Genomic DNA, 19,986 nt, shown 5'->3' on the forward strand with positions numbered 1-19,986 from the left:
ACAAAACCCCTCTTCTAGAACATTTTAAATTGCTGCGACGAGACGTGTATCACTGAAAACGATCTATTCCACTCGTTATATGGGAGTAGTGTGGTTGCGTGCATTACCACAGTCTACCACTAGATGGCAGCGGTAGCCTGTGCTGCACTACTCGGTAGTAAATCAAGACAGCCACAGACTATTTAGTTTTTGGTCTGATGCTACACTCATCAGTCCTATCGTGATGGGTCCGCGACTTAATGTGTGATTATGCAACAGATGCCCATGTAGGCCTACTCACTGACAACTCATTGAGAATCTATTCTGTGCTGTGAATTATATTCATAGGCAACACTCACAATTACATTGTAAGTCTACATTGTGATCCTCGAGGCTCCAGGTGTGCGCCAGCCGCCAGACCGTTATGTAAATCTGACTTTTGAGGTAAAGGGTCAACAACATGGCTCATCGATGGCTAATTTTCCTGGCAGGACTAGCTGTCTCACGAAATGTAACTATAATGATTTGAGCAAAAATATTGCAGTCATTCAAGGCATTCTGTGTGAAAGCAATTACAAAAGTATCCACAGTTTAATTCACAGACTTGTGTTAAGTGTGTGCTAAGAGTTTTGTGATTTCAGTACGAACACATGTGCTAAACCAATTGTAATTCTTTGTTGTTCCTTGCCAGTTTTGCTAATCTGTTTTCGATAGGTCACCGATTTCGGTACAACACCTGTATTGTTTACAGTCTCAGGCAAGGGCAAAGATTACAACATTCAAACGACAAACAACTGCCACAGATGATTTTACTTTATTTTCAATTTGACCAAAGACCACAATGTTTTATTCTCCATCATTCAAAGTATTTTGCCTCTACATAAATGAACCTCATCGCAGATTAAAATTACAATTCGAAATATGTATTCCTTTTAAGATGAATCTATTGCTATTGCTTATTACCTGATGTCCAGTGTCCTTGGCTCAGACACTCACTACACCAGCATAACAGGGCTGAAGGGGTGCATTGACGCTGAACGAACTTCATGGGTGCGTTTGTTGGGGGCAAGTCTTGCCTCATAAGATCATTCACAGCTGGGACACAATGATTCTCTCTAAAAAGAGAAAATCATTAATGAGTTGTGTATCTCAACACTTCAGTTGCCACACTTAACAAAAAATGATATTACATTGTACAACATTGTATCCATGAAGGAACTTGACTCTGAAAGTATGGTGTAAAAATGAAGACTTTAATTAGATAATCAATAAAAACATGACCATGAAACTAAAACACTATGACATAGTAAACAACAATACAAAAATCTAGCTGCAAGCAGCGATGTGGGTTCCTCCGCAAAATGGCAAAATATTATAAACATGTACACTATCGAAGATCGAGAGTTGGAAAACAAGAGAGCAAAACTACTTCATGTTTGGCCAACAACAGGCTGAATGGGGATTTGAACTCATGAGCATAAGGTTACAAAGCAGTCTCTCTATCCTCTCTGCTACACACCAACTGTTGAGATATAGAACTGTTTCTTTGAATAGAAAGGGCAGAGTATTAGCTTTGGTCAACAATGTTGCAATGCTACATGAAAATCAATATAGAGCGCTTTGCTGTTTCCATGATCAGACATTGAGACAGGAAGTGATATCTTATCACGCAGTTATATCATACATTCAAGCATTGGGACAAAGGTTAAGAAACAGTTGACATTTCAAGGTGAAATTGCATGAAATTGTGCATGGTATTTCAGAATGATGTCATCCTGTTTAGCTAAACAGATAATCAAAATTATGACAGGCCAAAAGATAATGGATGGATTCTAACCTACTACCTTATACTTTACAGATCACCATCCCAGCCCATTGAGCTATTCTCAGTGTTGAATATTATCATGTTCAGTTACTGTATAAAAAAGTAAGCTGTTTCTCCTGTGGTAAGGGTTGTTAGATTCAGCCAACGTTGAAACTGCTCTAATTCAATCATTTTCACATAACAAGGTGAAATTGTTTGTGGTACTTCAGAATGATGTCATCCTGTTGAACTGAACAGATAATCAAAATTATGACAGGCCAAAAGACTATGGCTGGATTCCAACCTACGACCTTATACTTTACAGGTCACCATCCCAGCCCATTGAGATATTCTCAGTGCTGAATATTGTCATGTTCAGTTACTGTATAAAAAAATAATCTGTTTCTCCTGTGGTAAGCATTGTAAGATTCGTCCAAAGTTGAAACTGCTTGTACATTTCCTATAAAAACGGGACAACGGAATGACTGGGTTGCTGCTGTAAAGAATAACTTACTCATAGTTTTTTTAAAAAGGTTGTTAGGAGTGCCATAACTTGTCAAATTTCAAATCATGCCTAGCATCAGTGGGGATGTGTCCTTACTGAAATGAATTTGTGCAACAGGCAAGGGATCCACCTGAACAATTAATTTACTTCATTAGAGATAACCATTAGAGTTATCTCTACCATGCGTAGACTACAAGTAGCTAGCTACTGTGGTGAACCTGGCTTGTTTTGCAGTGGTTTACACAGTCTTGCTAAACAGATGATCGTAGTGTTGTGATGGGCTCAAATAAACACGCATTGCTATGTTTTACAACCGGAGGATTTATCGGGAGACTAGAAACCGTTTGGTCAGAATAAAAAATTAAAAACTATGCCTCTGACTGGTATTGAACCTTGATTACCAGCACAACATCTCAGCCAATTGAGCCATTCCCAGGCATGGAATACACAAAGCTCAATAACTGGATAATTAAAAAAAGCTGTTTCTCCAATGGCGAGCATTGTCAGATTTGGTCCAAGTTCAAACAGCTGTAATTCAGTCATATTTTGACATATCAAGGTGAAACTTTGCATGGTACTTCAGAGGCATGTCACCTTAAAGCTTATTAGGTTTGAACCATCCTTCAAAAATACATTTGATTTAGTGACACAAACATATTGAGGATTGATCGGAAGACTAGAAACCGTTTTGCCAGAATAAAAAATTTAAAACTATGCTTCTGACTGGTTTTGAACCTACAACCATTTGCTTACCAGCCAATTGAGCCATTCCCAGACATGGATTACACAAAACTGGATAATAAAAAAAGCTGTTTCTCCAATGGCGAGCATTGTCAGATTTGGTCGAAGTTCAAACATCTGTAATTCAGTCATATTTCGACATATCAAAGTGAAACTTTGCATGGCACTTCAGGGGCATCTCACCTTAAAGCCTATTAAGTTTGAACCATCCTTCAAAAATACATTTGATTTAGTGACACAAACATATTGAGGCAATGTGTACATTTACATAAATACACCCATTTCAGCCATTTTGTACTTGATTCAATTGCCTTAAGTAACGTTTTTAAATACGTCAATGATACATATCTGTACCAAATTTCAAGTCAATTTCATCTTTGGTTCAAGAGAAGAGGAATTTTGAAGGTTTTCCCAAATTATCACAGTACAGGAAAATCCATCATGGCGGACCTTATGGGTCCTTGAGGCTTTTTTGTTCCTCATGAAAAATGAGGCATGCACACCAAGTTTCAGAAGAATTGGAGCAATGGGGTGGAAATGCCATCACTTTGAAAATCGGACTTTTGGGCGTGGCCTGTGGCGCCCCCTATTGTCCGATGTGGCCCATATTTGGTGTGGGGGTACCCACTTGGATGTAGTATCAATGTGCCAAATTAGAAAATTTATGACTAGGGACTTTTTGAGATATTGGGGCGCAAGGAGAAGAAAAATAATAAGAATACCAACAATAACAATAGGTTCCCTCCTACCGGAGGAACCTAAATATAGCTGCAAGCAGCGATGCGGGTTCCTCCGCAAAATGGCAAAATATTATAAACATGTACACTGTAGAAGATCGAGACTTGGACAACAAGAGAGCAAAACTACTTCATGTTTGGCCAACAATAATAGGCTGAACGGGGATTTGAACTCATGAGCATAAGGTTACTAGTCAGTCTCTCTAGCCTCTCTGCTACACACCAACTGCTGAGATTTTATGATTAGTAAGGGCTGAGTATTAACTTTTTATAGGATACTGAAACTCTTCTTGAGTTGATCTCTTTCCAGACTCTTAGTCAATGCACAACAAACAATAGTCATGTGGGCAACTGTTCTAGGGCAGCGCTCATATTCAGCTCCTTGCGAGAATAGCCTGTGACAGTACATCAGCCGACTCTCTGGTCCCATTAAACTACACAACATGCACAATCAGGGTGACCAACAAGATTATATTAACTAACAAACAATAACATTACAAACATCTAACTGAACGAACACAACAACTGAAATCCCTTGCACGGCTGTTGTAACCAACTATTTTCCACAAGTCTTTGCGTTTTTTGATATGCCGCACTGCATGCTGGGTACCCAAGGGTGCTGACGCTGATTATCTAGCTGTGCTCCGACTGCGTGATATGAGTATTAGTTTTTGGTCAGCTTTGGGACAAAGGTTAAGAAACGCTTGACATTTCAAGGTGAAATTGCGCATGGTATTTCAGAATGATGTCTGCCTGTTTAACTAAACAAGTAATCAAAATTATGACAGGCCAATAGACTGTGCCTGGATACGAACCTGTGAGCTTGCACTTTGTAGGACACCGTTTCAACTCATTGAGCTACCCTCAAGGCTGCGTATACGTGGTCAGTTACTGTACAAAAAAAGGAAGCCGTTTCTCCTGAAGCACGGATTGTTCGATTTGGCCAAAGTTTAAACAGCTGTAATTCAATGATCTTTTGAAATATCAAGGTGAAATTGCGCATGGTACTTCAGAACGATGTCATCCTGTTTAACTAAGCAGATATTTAAATTTAAGACAGGATCAAACACTGTTGCTGGATTCAAATCTACGACCTTATACTTTGCAGGTCACTGTCCCAGCCCATTGAGCTATTCTCAGTGTTAAACGTTGTCATGTTCAGTTACTGTATGAAAAAGTAAGCTGTTTCTCCTGTGGTAAGCGTTGTTAGATTCAGCCAAGGTTGAAACAGCTCTAATTCAATCATATTTTGACATATCAAGGTGAAACTTTGCATGGTACTTCAGAGGCATGTCACCTTAAAGCTTATTAGGTTTGAACCATCCTTCAAAAATACATTTGATTTAGTGACACAAACATATTGAGGCAATGTGGACATTTACATAAATACACCCATTTCAGCCATTTTGTACTTGATTCAATTGCCTTAAGTAACGTTTTTAAATACGTCAATGATACATATCTGTACCACATTTCAAGTCAATTTCACCTTTGGTTCAAAAGGAGAGGAATTTTGAAGGTTTTCCCAAATTATCACAGTACAGGAAAATCCATCATAGCGGACCTTATGGGTCCTTGAGGCTTTTTTGTTCCTCATGAAAAATGAGGCATGCACACCAAGTTTCAGAAGAATTGGAGCAATGGGGTGGAAATGCCATCACTTTGAAAATCGGACTTTTGGGCGTGGCCTGTGGCGCCCCTTATAATCCGATGTGGCCCATATTTGGTGTGGGGGTACCCACTTGGATGTAGTATCAATGTGCCAAATTAGAAAATTTATGACTAGGGACTTTTTGAGATATTGGGGCGCAAGGAGAAGAAAAATAATAATAATAAGAATACCAACAATAACACTAGGTTCCCTCCTACCGGAGGAACCTAAATAACAATAGGTTCCCTCCTACCGTAGGAACCTAATAAGAATACCAACAATAACAATAGGTTCCCTCCTACCGGAGGAACCTAATAAGGTATAATTCTTGCCTGTCTTGCTTGTTCCAACATTGTATCCATAGAGGAACTTGACTCTGAAAGTATGGTGTCAAAATGATTCTAAATAAGACTTTATTTAGATAATCAAAAAAACATGATCATGAAACTATAATAAAGTAAACAAAAAATAAAAATGTGTGTGCTGCTTAGATATTCTCTTCTGTGTGTGTCCTGCAGTGAGCTCTGAAACTGTTAGCCTGGCTAAAGGTTTTATCACAGATGTCACAGCTGTAGGGCTTCTCTCCAGTGTGGATTCTGCGGTGAGATGTTAAATCCCCATTCTGTCTAAAGGTTTTGCCACATAGGTCACAGCTGTAGGGCTTCTCTCCAGTGTGGATTCTGCGGTGAACTGTGGAACTGCCAGCCTGGCTAAAGGTTTTACCACAGAAGTCACAGCTGTAGGGCTTCTCTCCAGTGTGGATTCTGCGGTGAACTGTTAAATCTCCAGCCTGTCTAAAGATTTTATCACAGAGGTCACATCTGTAGGGCGTCTCTCCAGTGTGGATCCTACTATGTGTTCTGAATTGGCAAGCCTGGCTAAAGGTTTTACCACAGAGATCACAACTGTAGGGCTTCTCTCCAGTGTGGATTCTGCGGTGAGATGTTAAATCCCCAGCCTGTCTAAAGGTTTTATCACAGAGGTCACAGCTGTAGGGCTTCTCTCCAGTGTGGATTCTGTGGTGAACTGTTAAATCCCCAGTCTGTCTAAAAGTTTTACCACAGAGGTCACAGCTGTAGGGCTTCTCTCCAGTGTGGATTCTGCGGTGAACTGTTAATTTCCCAACTTGTCTAAAGGTTTTACCACAGAGGTCACAGCTGTAGGGCTTCTCTCCAGTGTGGATCCTGCTATGAAATCTGAAATTGTCAGCGCGGCTAAAGGTTTTACCACAGAGGTCACAGCTGTAGGGCTTCTCTCCTGTGTGGATCCTGCAGTGAGCTGTCAAAGCACTAGCATGCCTAAAGGTTTGACCACAGTGGTCACAGCTGTAGGGCTTCTCTCCAGTGTGGATCCTGCTATGAGCTCTGAAATGCCCAGCCTGACTAAAGGTTTTACCACAAAGGTCACAGCTGTAGGGCTTCTCTCCTGTGTGGATCCTCATGTGCTGCTTGAGGCTACTGGATGAGGAAAGGCTCTTCCCACATGTGTCACAGTTATGTGTCTCCATAACTCAGCTCTCTCTTGGTTCTCTGTCTGGTCTTTCTGGATCCTGGATGTAGTCTCTGGATGCTTGTTTCTCTCTGGTTACTGCTGTTTCTGGTTGAGTCTCTCTCTGGTTGAGTCTCTGTAGTCTCTCTGGAGCCTTAAGGTGTCCTCTCTGTCTAGTATCCGCCCATATTCAAATATGATTGTCCAGTAGGGGATCTGCAGCTTTCACATATAAATGACATCTAATGTCTGTCATAATGGGCCATTTTGCATATGTAATGTTGATCATTTGGTGAAAGATGTATGTTTCACAGGTTTATTTTTACTGGAGAAACACAAAACACTGTGACAAAACTTATTTGGCATACAACTCTTCTTTATAGTAATTTGGTTTTCTTCAAAAATTATAGGTTATATGATTAGACATGGTACAAAAGAGACACATGTTCGTTTTACATAGCAAATAAAACCACAGAGACATATCAGTCTGTGTTTGTATTCCATTTATGCCATTATCTTCATTTATCTTTTTCATCCTGCATATTTACTTATCATTGATCTGTTGGTCTAAGATGATTCATATTACATGTTCCAATGAAGGTGATTTTTTTTTGTGACCACTAAGTCCAGGTTTGCGAAATACTATTTGTATACAGAACCTTAAGGTTCCTACATTTATCATCCAGTAAGAGAGGGCCTCTCCAAAACCAGACGCCCAACACACACAGGCTGGGATCTTTTTGCATTTACCAACTATTATGAAGATTGACTCACAAAAATACTGACCATCCTCAGATATTTACTCAATAAAAAAAAACAAAAGTCATGTCACTGTGTTCTGTTTATGAAGCTGGATGAACGAAGGTAAAGTCATACCCTTCAGAAGGTGAGTCAGGCTTCTCTGTGTGAATGTATATTCAACATGAAGAATGATAACATGTCTCGATGTCATGTTCTGGTATACATGCCTCTAAGGCCAACACAAAACCCCTCTTCTAGAACATTTTAAATTGCTGCGACGAGACGTGTATCACTGAAAACGATCTATTCCACTCGTTATATGGGAGTAGTGTGGTTGCGTGCATTACCACAGTCTACCACTAGATGGCAGCGGTAGCCTGTGCTGCACTACTCGGTAGTAAATCAAGACAGCCACAGACTATTTCGTTTTTGGTCTGATGCTACACTCATCAGTCCTATCGTGATGGGTCCGCGACTTAATGTGTGATTATGCAACAGATGCCCATGTAGGCCTACTCACTGACAACTCATTGAGAATCTATTCTGTGCTGTGAATTATATTCATAGGCAACACTCACACACCAATTTACATTGTAAGTCTACATTGTGATCCTCGAGGCTCCAGGTGTGCGCCAGCCGCCAGACCGTTATGTAAATCTGACTTTTGAGGTAAAGGGTCAACAACAATATGGCTCATCGATGGCTAATTTTCCTGGCAGGACTAGCTGTCTCACGAAATGTAACTATAATGATTTGAACAAACATATTGCAGTCATTCAAGGAATTCTGTGTGAAAGCAATTACAAAAGTATCCACAGTTTAATTCACAGACTTGTGTTAAGTGTGTGCTAAGAGTTTTGTGATTTCAGTACGAACAAATGTGCTAAACCAATTGTAATTCTTTGTTGTTCCTTGCCAGTTTTGCTAATCTGTTTTCGATAGGTCACCGATTTCGGTACAACACCTGTATTGTTTGCAGTCTCAGGCAAGGGCAAAGATTACAAAATTCAAACGACAAACAACTGCCACAGATGATTTTACTTTATTTTCAATTTGACCAAAGACCACAATGTTTTATTCTCCATCATTCAAAGTATTTTGCCTCTACATAAATGAACCTCATCGTAGATTAAAATTACAATTAGAAATATGTATTCCTTTTAAGATGAATCTATTGCTATTGCTTATTACCTGATGTCCAGTGTCATTGGCTCAGGCACTCACTACACCAGCATAACAGGGCTTAAGGGGTGCATTGACGCTGAACGAACTTCATGGGTGCGTTTGTTGGGGGCAAGTCTTGCCTCATAAGATCATTCACAGCTGGGACACAATGATTCTCTCTAAAAGAGAAAATCATTAATGAGTTGTGTATCTCAACACTTCAGTTGCCACACTTAACAAAAAATTATATTACATTGTACAACATTGTATCCATGAAGGAACTTGACTCTGAAAGTATGGTGTCAAAATGACTCTAAATAAGACTTTATTTAGATAATCAAAAAAACATGATCATGAATTTATAATAAAATAAACAAATTAAAAATGTGTGTGCTGCTTAGATATTCTCTTCTGTGTGGGTCCTGCAGTGAGCTCTGAAATGGCCAGCCTGTATAAAAGTTTTACCACAGAGGTCACAGCTGTAGGGCTTCTCTCCAGTGTGGATCCTGCTATGAGCTCTGAAATTGTAAGCCCGGCTAAAGGTTTTACCACAGAGGTCACAGCTGTAGAATTCAAAATATGTATTCCTTTTATGATGGATCTATTGCTATTGCTTATTACCTGATGTCCAGTGTCCTTGGCTCAGGCACTCACTACACCAGCATAACAGGGCTGAAGGGGTGCATTGACGCTGAACGAACTTCATGGGTGCGTTTGTTGGGGGCAAGTCTTGCCTCATAAAATCATTCACAACTGGGACACTCAATGATTCTCTCTAAAAGAGAAAATCATTAATGAGTTGTGTATCTCAACACTTTAGTTGCCCAACTTAACAAAAAATGATATTACATTGTACAACATTGTATCCATAGAGGAACTTGACTCTGAAAGTATGGTGTCAAAATGACTCTAAATAAGACTTTATTTAGATAATCAAAAAAACATGATCATGAATTTATAATAAAATAAACAAATTAAAAATGTGTGTGCTGCTTAGATATTCTCTTCTGTGTGGGTCCTGCAGTGAGCTCTGAAATGGCCAGCCTGTATAAAAGTTTTACCACAGAGGTCACAGCTGTAGGGCTTCTCTCCAGTGTGGATCCTGCTATGAAATCTGAAATTGTCAGCCCGGCTAAAGGTTTTACCACAGAGGTCACAGCTGTAGGGCTTCTCTCCAGTGTGGATTCTGCGGTGAACTGTTAAATCCCCAGTCTGTCTAAAAGTTTTACAACAGAGGTCACAGCTGTAGGGCTTCTCTCCAGTGTGGATTCTGCAGTGAACTGTTAATTCCCAAGTCTGTCTAAAGGTTTTACCACAGAGGTCACAGCTGTAGGGCTTCTCTCCTGTGTGGATCCTGCAGTGAGCTGTCAAAGCACTAGCATGCCTAAAGGTTTTACCACAGAGGTCACAGCTGTAGGGCTTCTCTCCAGTGTGGATTCTGCAGTGAACTGTTAAATCCCCAGTCTGTCTAAAAGTTTTACTACCGAGGTCACAGCTGTAGGGCTTTTCTCCTGTGTGGATTCTGCGGTGAACTGTTAATTTCCCAACTTGTCTAAAGGTTTTACCACAGAGGTCACAGCTGTTGGGCTTCTCTCCAGTGTGGATCCTGCTATGAAATCTGAAATTGTCAGCCCGGCTAAAGGTTTTACCACAGAGGTCACAGCTGTAGGGCTTCTCTCCAGTGTGGATTCTGCGGTGAACTGTTGAATACCCAATCTGTCTAAAGGTTTTACCACAGAAATCACAGCTGTAGGGCTTCTCTCCTGTGTGGATCCTGCAGTGAGCTGTCAAAGCACTAGCATGCCTAAAGGTTTTACCACAAAGGTCACAGCTGTAGGGCTTCTCTCCTGTGTGGATCCTCATGTGCTGCTTGAGGCTACTGGATGAGGAAAGGGTCTTCCCACATGTGTCACAGTGATGTGTCTCCATAACTCAGCTCTCTCTTGGTTCTCTGTCTGGTCTTTCTGGATCCTGGATGTAGTGTCTGGAAGCTTGTTTCTCTCTGGTTACTGCTGTTTCTGGTTGAGTCTCTCTCTGGTTGAGTCTCTGTAGTCTCTCTGGTCGAGTGTCTCTCTGCAGTCTCTCTGGTTGAGTCTCTGTAGTCTCTCTGGAGCCTTAAGGTGTCCTCTCTGTCTAGTATCCGCCCATATTCAAATATGATTGTCCAGTAGGGGATCTGCAGCTTTCACATATAAATGACATCTAATGTCTGTCATAATGGGCCATTTTGCATATGTAATGTTGATCATTTGGTGAAAGATGTATGTTTCACAGGTTTATTTTTACTGGAGAAACACAAAACACTGTGACAAAACTTATTTGGCATACAACTCTTCTTTATAGTAATTTGGTTTTCTTCAAAAATTATAGGTTATATGATTAGACATGGTACAAAAGAGACACATGTTCGTTTTACATAGCAAATAAAACCACAGAGACATATCAGTCTGTGTTTGTATTCCATTTATGCCATTATCTTCATTTATCTTTTTCATCCTGCATATTTACTTATCATTGATCTGTTGGTCTAAGATGATTCATATTACATGTTCCAATGAAGGTGATTTTTTTTTGTGACCACAAAGTCCAGGTTTGCGAAATACTATTTATATACAGAACCTTAAGGTTCCTACATTTATCATCCAGTAAGAGAGGGCCTCTCCAAAACCAGACGCCCAACACACACAGGCTGGGATCTTTTTGCATTTACCAACTATTATGAAGATTGACTCACAAAAATACCGACCATCCTCAGATATTTACTCAATAAAAAAAAACAAAAGCCATGTCACTGTGTTCTGTTTATGAAGCTGGATGAACGAAGGTAAAGTCATACCCTTCAGAAGGTGAGTCAGGCTTCTCTGTGTGAATGTATATTCAACATGAAGAATGATAACATGTCTCGATGTCATGTTCTGGTATACATGCCTCTGAGGCCAACACAAAACCCCTCTTCTAGAACATTTTAAATTGCTGCGACGAGACGTGTATCACTGAAAACGATCTATTCCACTCGTTATATGGGAGTAGTGTGGTTGCGTGCATTACCACAGTCTACCACTAGATGGCAGCGGTAGCCTGTGCTGCACTACTCGGTAGTAAATCAAGACAGCCACAGACTATTTAGTTTTTGGTCTGATGCTACACTCATCAGTCCTATCGTGATGGGTCCGCGACTTAATGTGTGATTATGCAACAGATGCCCATGTAGGCCTACTCACTGACAACTCATTGAGAATCTATTCTGTGCTGTGAATTATATTCATAGGCAACACTCACAATTACATTGTAAGTCTACATTGTGATCCTCGAGGCTCCAGGTGTGCGCCAGCCGCCAGACCGTTATGTAAATCTGACTTTTGAGGTAAAGGGTCAACAACATGGCTCATCGATGGCTAATTTTCCTGGCAGGACTAGCTGTCTCACGAAATGTAACTATAATGATTTGAGCAAAAATATTGCAGTCATTCAAGGCATTCTGTGTGAAAGCAATTACAAAAGTATCCACAGTTTAATTCACAGACTTGTGTTAAGTGTGTGCTAAGAGTTTTGTGATTTCAGTACGAACACATGTGCTAAACCAATTGTAATTCTTTGTTGTTCCTTGCCAGTTTTGCTAATCTGTTTTCGATAGGTCACCGATTTCGGTACAACACCTGTATTGTTTACAGTCTCAGGCAAGGGCAAAGATTACAACATTCAAACGACAAACAACTGCCACAGATGATTTTACTTTATTTTCAATTTGACCAAAGACCACAATGTTTTATTCTCCATCATTCAAAGTATTTTGCCTCTACATGAATGAACCTCATCGCAGATTAAAATTACAATTCGAAATATGTATTCCTTTTAAGATGAATCTATTGCTATTGCTTATTACCTGATGTCCAGTGTCCTTGGCTCAGACACTCACTACACCAGCATAACAGGGCTGAAGGGGTGCATTGACGCTGAACGAACTTCATGGGTGCGTTTGTTGGGGGCAAGTCTTGCCTCATAAGATCATTCACAGCTGGGACACAATGATTCTCTCTAAAAAGAGAAAATCATTAATGAGTTGTGTATCTCAACACTTCAGTTGCCACACTTAACAAAAAATGATATTACATTGTACAACATTGTATCCATGAAGGAACTTGACTCTGAAAGTATGGTGTAAAAATGAAGACTTTAATTAGATAATCAATAAAAACATGACCATGAAACTAAAACACTATGACATAGTAAACAACAATACAAAAATCTAGCTGCAAGCAGCGATGTGGGTTCCTCCGCAAAATGGCAAAATATTATAAACATGTACACTATCGAAGATCGAGAGTTGGAAAACAAGAGAGCAAAACTACTTCATGTTTGGCCAACAACAGGCTGAATGGGGATTTGAACTCATGAGCATAAGGTTACAAAGCAGTCTCTCTATCCTCTCTGCTACACACCAACTGTTGAGATATAGAACTGTTTCTTTGAATAGAAAGGGCAGAGTATTAGCTTTGGTCAACAATGTTGCAATGCTACATGAAAATCAATATAGAGCGCTTTGCTGTTTCCATGATCAGACATTGAGACAGGAAGTGATATCTTATCACGCAGTTATATCATACATTCAAGCATTGGGACAAAGGTTAAGAAACAGTTGACATTTCAAGGTGAAATTGCATGAAATTGTGCATGGTATTTCAGAATGATGTCATCCTGTTTAGCTAAACAGATAATCAAAATTATGACAGGCCAAAAGATAATGGCTGGATTCTAACCTACTACCTTATACTTTACAGATCACCATCCCAGCCCATTGAGCTATTCTCAGTGTTGAATATTATCATGTTCAGTTACTGTATAAAAAAGTAAGCTGTTTCTCCTGTGGTAAGGGTTGTTAGATTCAGCCAACGTTGAAACTGCTCTAATTCAATCATTTTCACATAACAAGGTGAAATTGTTTGTGGTACTTCAGAATGATGTCATCCTGTTGAACTGAACAGATAATCAAAATTATGACAGGCCAAAAGACTATGGCTGGATTCCAACCTACGACCTTATACTTTACAGGTCACCATCCCAGCCCATTGAGATATTCTCAGTGCTGAATATTGTCATGTTCAGTTACTGTATAAAAAAATAATCTGTTTCTCCTGTGGTAAGCATTGTAAGATTCGTCCAAAGTTGAAACTGCTTGTACATTTCCTATAAAAACGGGACAACGGAATGACTGGGTTGCTGCTGTAAAGAATAACTTACTCATAGTTTTTTTAAAAAGGTTGTTAGGAGTGCCATAACTTGTCAAATTTCAAATCATGCCTAGCATCAGTGGGGATGTGTCCTTACTGAAATGAATTTGTGCAACAGGCAAGGGATCCACCTGAACAATTAATTTACTTCATTAGAGATAACCATTAGAGTTATCTCTACCATGCGTAGACTACAAGTAGCTAGCTACTGTGGTGAACCTGGCTTGTTTTGCAGTGGTTTACACAGTCTTGCTAAACAGATGATCGTAGTGTTGTGATGGGCTCAAATAAACACGCATTGCTATGTTTTACAACCGGAGGATTTATCGGGAGACTAGAAACCGTTTGGTCAGAATAAAAAATTAAAAACTATGCCTCTGACTGGTATTGAACCTTGATTACCAGCACAACATCTCAGCCAATTGAGCCATTCCCAGGCATGGAATACACAAAGCTCAATAACTGGATAATTAAAAAAAGCTGTTTCTCCAATGGCGAGCATTGTCAGATTTGGTCCAAGTTCAAACAGCTGTAATTCAGTCATATTTTGACATATCAAGGTGAAACTTTGCATGGTACTTCAGAGGCATGTCACCTTAAAGCTTATTAGGTTTGAACCATCCTTCAAAAATACATTTGATTTAGTGACACAAACATATTGAGGATTGATCGGAAGACTAGAAACCGTTTTGCCAGAATAAAAATTTTAAAACTATGCTTCTGACTGGTTTTGAACCTACAACCATTTGCTTACCAGCCAATTGAGCCATTCCCAGACATGGATTACACAAAACTGGATAATAAAAAAAGCTGTTTCTCCAATGGCGAGCATTGTCAGATTTGGTCGAAGTTCAAACATCTGTAATTCAGTCATATTTCGACATATCAAAGTGAAACTTTGCATGGCACTTCAGGGGCATCTCACCTTAAAGCCTATTAAGTTTGAACCATCCTTCAAAAATACATTTGATTTAGTGACACAAACATATTGAGGCAATGTGTACATTTACATAAATACACCCATTTCAGCCATTTTGTACTTGATTCAATTGCCTTAAGTAACGTTTTTAAATACGTCAATGATACATATCTGTACCAAATTTCAAGTCAATTTCATCTTTGGTTCAAGAGAAGAGGAATTTTGAAGGTTTTCCCAAATTATCACAGTACAGGAAAATCCATCATGGCGGACCTTATGGGTCCTTGAGGCTTTTTTGTTCCTCATGAAAAATGAGGCATGCACACCAAGTTTCAGAAGAATTGGAGCAATGGGGTGGAAATGCCATCACTTTGAAAATCGGACTTTTGGGCGTGGCCTGTGGCGCCCCCTATTGTCCGATGTGGCCCATATTTGGTGTGGGGGTACCCACTTGGATGTAGTATCAATGTGCCAAATTAGAAAATTTATGACTAGGGACTTTTTGAGATACTGGGGCGCAAGGAGAAGAAAAATAATAAGAATACCAACAATAACAATAGGTTCCCTCCTACCGGAGGAACCTAAATATAGCTGCAAGCAGCGATGCGGGTTCCTCCGCAAAATGGCAAAATATTATAAACATGTACACTGTAGAAGATCGAGACTTGGACAACAAGAGAGCAAAACTACTTCATGTTTGGCCAACAATAATAGGCTGAACGGGGATTTGAACTCATGAGCATAAGGTTACTAGTCAGTCTCTCTAGCCTCTCTGCTACACACCAACTGCTGAGATTTTATGATTAGTAAGGGCTGAGTATTAACTTTTTATAGGATACTGAAACTCTTCTTGAGTTGATCTCTTTCCAGACTCTTAGTCAATGCACAACAAACAATAGTCATGTGGGCAACTGTTCTAGGGCAGCGCTCATATTCAGCTCCTTGCGAGAATAGCCTGTGACAGTACATCAGCCGACTCTCTGGTCCCATTAAACTACACAACATGCACAATCAGGGTGACCAACAAGATTATATTAACTAACAAACAATAACATTACAAACATCTAACTGAACGAACACAACAACTGAAATCCCTTGCACGGCTGTTGTAACCAACTATTTTCCACAAGTCTTTGCGTTTTTTGATATGCCGCACTGCATGCTGGGTACCCAAGGGTGCTGACGCTGATTATCTAGCTGTGCTCCGACTGCGTGATATGAGTATTAGTTTTTGGTCAGCTTTGGGACAAAGGTTAAGAAACGCTTGACATTTCAAGGTGAAATTGCGCATGGTATTTCAGAATGATGTCTGCCTGTTTAACTAAACAAGTAATCAAAATTATGACAGGCCAATAGACTGTGCCTGGATACGAACCTGTGAGCTTGCACTTTGTAGGACACCGTTTCAACTCATTGAGCTACCCTCAAGGCTGCGTATACGTGGTCAGTTACTGTACAAAAAAAGGAAGCCGTTTCTCCTGAAGCACGGATTGTTCGATTTGGCCAAAGTTTAAACAGCTGTAATTCAATGATCTTTTGAAATATCAAGGTGAAATTGCGCATGGTACTTCAGAACGATGTCATCCTGTTTAACTAAGCAGATATTTAAATTTAAGACAGGATCAAACACTGTTGCTGGATTCAAATCTACGACCTTATACTTTGCAGGTCACTGTCCCAGCCCATTGAGCTATTCTCAGTGTTAAACGTTGTCATGTTCAGTTACTGTATGAAAAAGTAAGCTGTTTCTCCTGTGGTAAGCGTTGTTAGATTCAGCCAAGGTTGAAACAGCTCTAATTCAATCATATTTTGACATATCAAGGTGAAACTTTGCATGGTACTTCAGAGGCATGTCACCTTAAAGCTTATTAGGTTTGAACCATCCTTCAAAAATACATTTGATTTAGTGACACAAACATATTGAGGCAATGTGTACATTTACATAAATACACCCATTTCAGCCATTTTGTACTTGATTCAATTGCCTTAAGTAAAGTTTTTAAATACGTCAATGATACATATCTGTACCACATTTCAAGTCAATTTCACCTTTGGTTCAAAAGGAGAGGAATTTTGAAGGTTTTCCCAAATTATCACAGTACAGGAAAATCCATCATGGCGGACCTTATGGGTCCTTGAGGCTTTTTTGTTCCTCATGAAAAATGAGGCATGCACACCAAGTTTCAGAAGAATTGGAGCAATGGGGTGGAAATGCCATCACTTTGAAAATCGGACTTTTGGGCGTGGCCTGTGGCGCCCCTTATAATCCGATGTGGCCCATATTTGGTGTGGGGGTACCCACTTGGATGTAGTATCAATGTGCCAAATTAGAAAATTTATGACTAGGGACTTTTTGAGATATTGGGGCGCAAGGAGAAGAAAAATAATAATAATAAGAATACCAACAATAACACTAGGTTCCCTCCTACCGGAGGAACCTAAATAACAATAGGTTCCCTCCTACCGTAGGAACCTAATAAGAATACCAACAATAACAATAGGTTCCCTCCTACCGGAGGAACCTAATAAGGTATAATTCTTGCCTGTCTTGCTTGTTCCAACATTGTATCCATAGAGGAACTTGACTCTGAAAGTATGGTGTCAAAATGATTCTAAATAAGACTTTATTTAGATAATCAAAAAAACATGATCATGAAACTATAATAAAGTAAACAAAAAATAAAAATGTGTGTGCTGCTTAGATATTCTCTTCTGTGTGTGTCCTGCAGTGAGCTCTGAAATGGCCAGCCTGTCTAAAGGTTTTATCACAGAAGTCACAGCAGTCAGGGCTTCTCTCCAGTGTGGATCCTGCTGTGAACTGTGTAACTGCCAGCATGGCTAAAGGTTTTACCACAGAGGTCACAGCTGTAGGGCTTCTCTCCAGTGTGGATCCTGCAGTGAACTCTGAAACTGTTAGCATGGCTAAAGGTTTGACCACAGAGGTCACAGCTGTAGGGCTTCTCTCCAGTGTGGATTCTGCGGTGAGATGTTAAATCCCCATTCTGTCTAAAGGTTTTGCCACATAGGTCACAGCTGTAGGGCTTCTCTCCAGTGTGGATTCTGCGGTGAACTGTGGAACTGCCAGCCTGGCTAAAGGTTTTACCACAGAAGTCACAGCTGTAGGGCTTCTCTCCAGTGTGGATTCTGCGGTGAACTGTTAAATCTCCAGCCTGTCTAAAGATTTTATCACAGAGGTCACATCTGTAGGGCGTCTCTCCAGTGTGGATCCTACTATGTGTTCTGAATTGGCAAGCCTGGCTAAAGGTTTTACCACAGAGATCACAACTGTAGGGCTTCTCTCCAGTGTGGATTCTGCGGTGAGATGTTAAATCCCCAGCCTGTCTAAAGGTTTTATCACAGAGGTCACAGCTGTAGGGCTTCTCTCCAGTGTGGATTCTGTGGTGAACTGTTAAATCCCCAGTCTGTCTAAAAGTTTTACCACAGAGGTCACAGCTGTAGGGCTTCTCTCCAGTGTGGATTCTGCCGTGAACTGTTAATTTCCCAACTTGTCTAAAGGTTTTACCACAGAGGTCACAGCTGTAGGGCTTCTCTCCAGTGTGGATCCTGCTATGAAATCTGAAATTGTCAGCGCGGCTAAAGGTTTTACCACAGAGGTCACAGCTGTAGGGCTTCTCTCCTGTGTGGATCCTGCAGTGAGCTGTCAAAGCACTAGCATGCCTAAAGGTTTGACCACAGTGGTCACAGCTGTAGGGCTTCTCTCCAGTGTGGATCCTGCTATGAGCTCTGAAATGCCCAGCCTGACTAAAGGTTTTACCACAAAGGTCACAGCTGTAGGGCTTCTCTCCTGTGTGGATCCTCATGTGCTGCTTGAGGCTACTGGATGAGGAAAGGCTCTTCCCACATGTGTCACAGTTATGTGTCTCCATAACTCAGCTCTCTCTTGGTTCTCTGTCTGGTCTTTCTGGATCCTGGATGTAGTCTCTGGATGCTTGTTTCTCTCTGGTTACTGCTGTTTCTGGTTGAGTCTCTCTCTGGTTGAGTCTCTGTAGTCTCTCTGGAGCCTTAAGGTGTCCTCTCTGTCTAGTATCCGCCCATATTCAAATATGATTGTCCAGTAGGGGATCTGCAGCTTTCACATATAAATGACATCTAATGTCTGTCATAATGGGCCATTTTGCATATGTAATGTTGATCATTTGGTGAAAGATGTATGTTTCACAGGTTTATTTTTACTGGAGAAACACAAAACACTGTGACAAAACTTATTTGGCATACAAGTCTTCTTTATAGTAATTTGGTTTTCTTCAAAAATTATAGGTTATATGATTAGACATGGTACAAAAGAGACACATGTTCGTTTTACATAGCAAATAAAACCACAGAGACATATCAGTCTGTGTTTGTATTCCATTTATGCCATTATCTTAATTTATCTTTTTCATCCTGCATATTTACTTATCATTGATCTGTTGGTCTAAGATGATTCATATTACATGTTCCAATGAAGGTGATTTTTTTTTGTGACCACTAAGTCCAGGTTTGCGAAATACTATTTGTATACAGAACCTTAAGGTTCCTACATTTATCATCCAGTAAGAGAGGGCCTCTCCAAAACCAGACGCCCAACACACACAGGCTGGGATCTTTTTGCATTTACCAACTATTATGAAGATTGACTCACAAAAATACTGACCATCCTCAGATATTTACTCAATAAAAAAAAACAAAAGTCATGTCACTGTGTTCTGTTTATGAAGCTGGATGAACGAAGGTAAAGTCATACCCTTCAGAAGGTGAGTCAGGCTTCTCTGTGTGAATGTATATTCAACATGAAGAATGATAACATGTCTCGATGTCATGTTCTGGTATACATGCCTCTAAGGCCAACACAAAACCCCTCTTCTAGAACATTTTAAATTGCTGCGACGAGACGTGTATCACTGAAAACGATCTATTCCACTCGTTATATGGGAGTAGTGTGGTTGCGTGCATTACCACAGTCTACCACTAGATGGCAGCGGTAGCCTGTGCTGCACTACTCGGTAGTAAATCAAGACAGCCACAGACT

General features: G+C 40.2%; 1 protein-coding gene across 1 annotated transcript in view; it reads right to left on the bottom strand.

Annotated features, from left to right (window-relative positions):
• LOC134034357 (uncharacterized) overlaps positions 1-19,986 on the bottom strand; it is a 43,516-nt gene that overhangs the window by 7,418 nt on the left and 16,112 nt on the right. The window contains exons 6-8 of the mRNA XM_062478883.1: positions 17,743-18,834; positions 9,860-10,729; positions 5,941-6,884 (exon numbers count right to left, since the gene is read on the bottom strand). Coding sequence (XP_062334867.1) covers positions 5,941-6,884; positions 9,860-10,729; positions 17,743-18,834 — 2,906 coding nt within the window. The remainder of the gene's footprint in view (positions 1-5,940; positions 6,885-9,859; positions 10,730-17,742; positions 18,835-19,986) is intronic.

This window comes from Osmerus eperlanus, chromosome 2, assembly GCF_963692335.1.
Source record: "Osmerus eperlanus chromosome 2, fOsmEpe2.1, whole genome shotgun sequence".
In the NCBI taxonomy this organism is placed as follows: Eukaryota; Metazoa; Chordata; class Actinopteri; order Osmeriformes; family Osmeridae; genus Osmerus; species Osmerus eperlanus.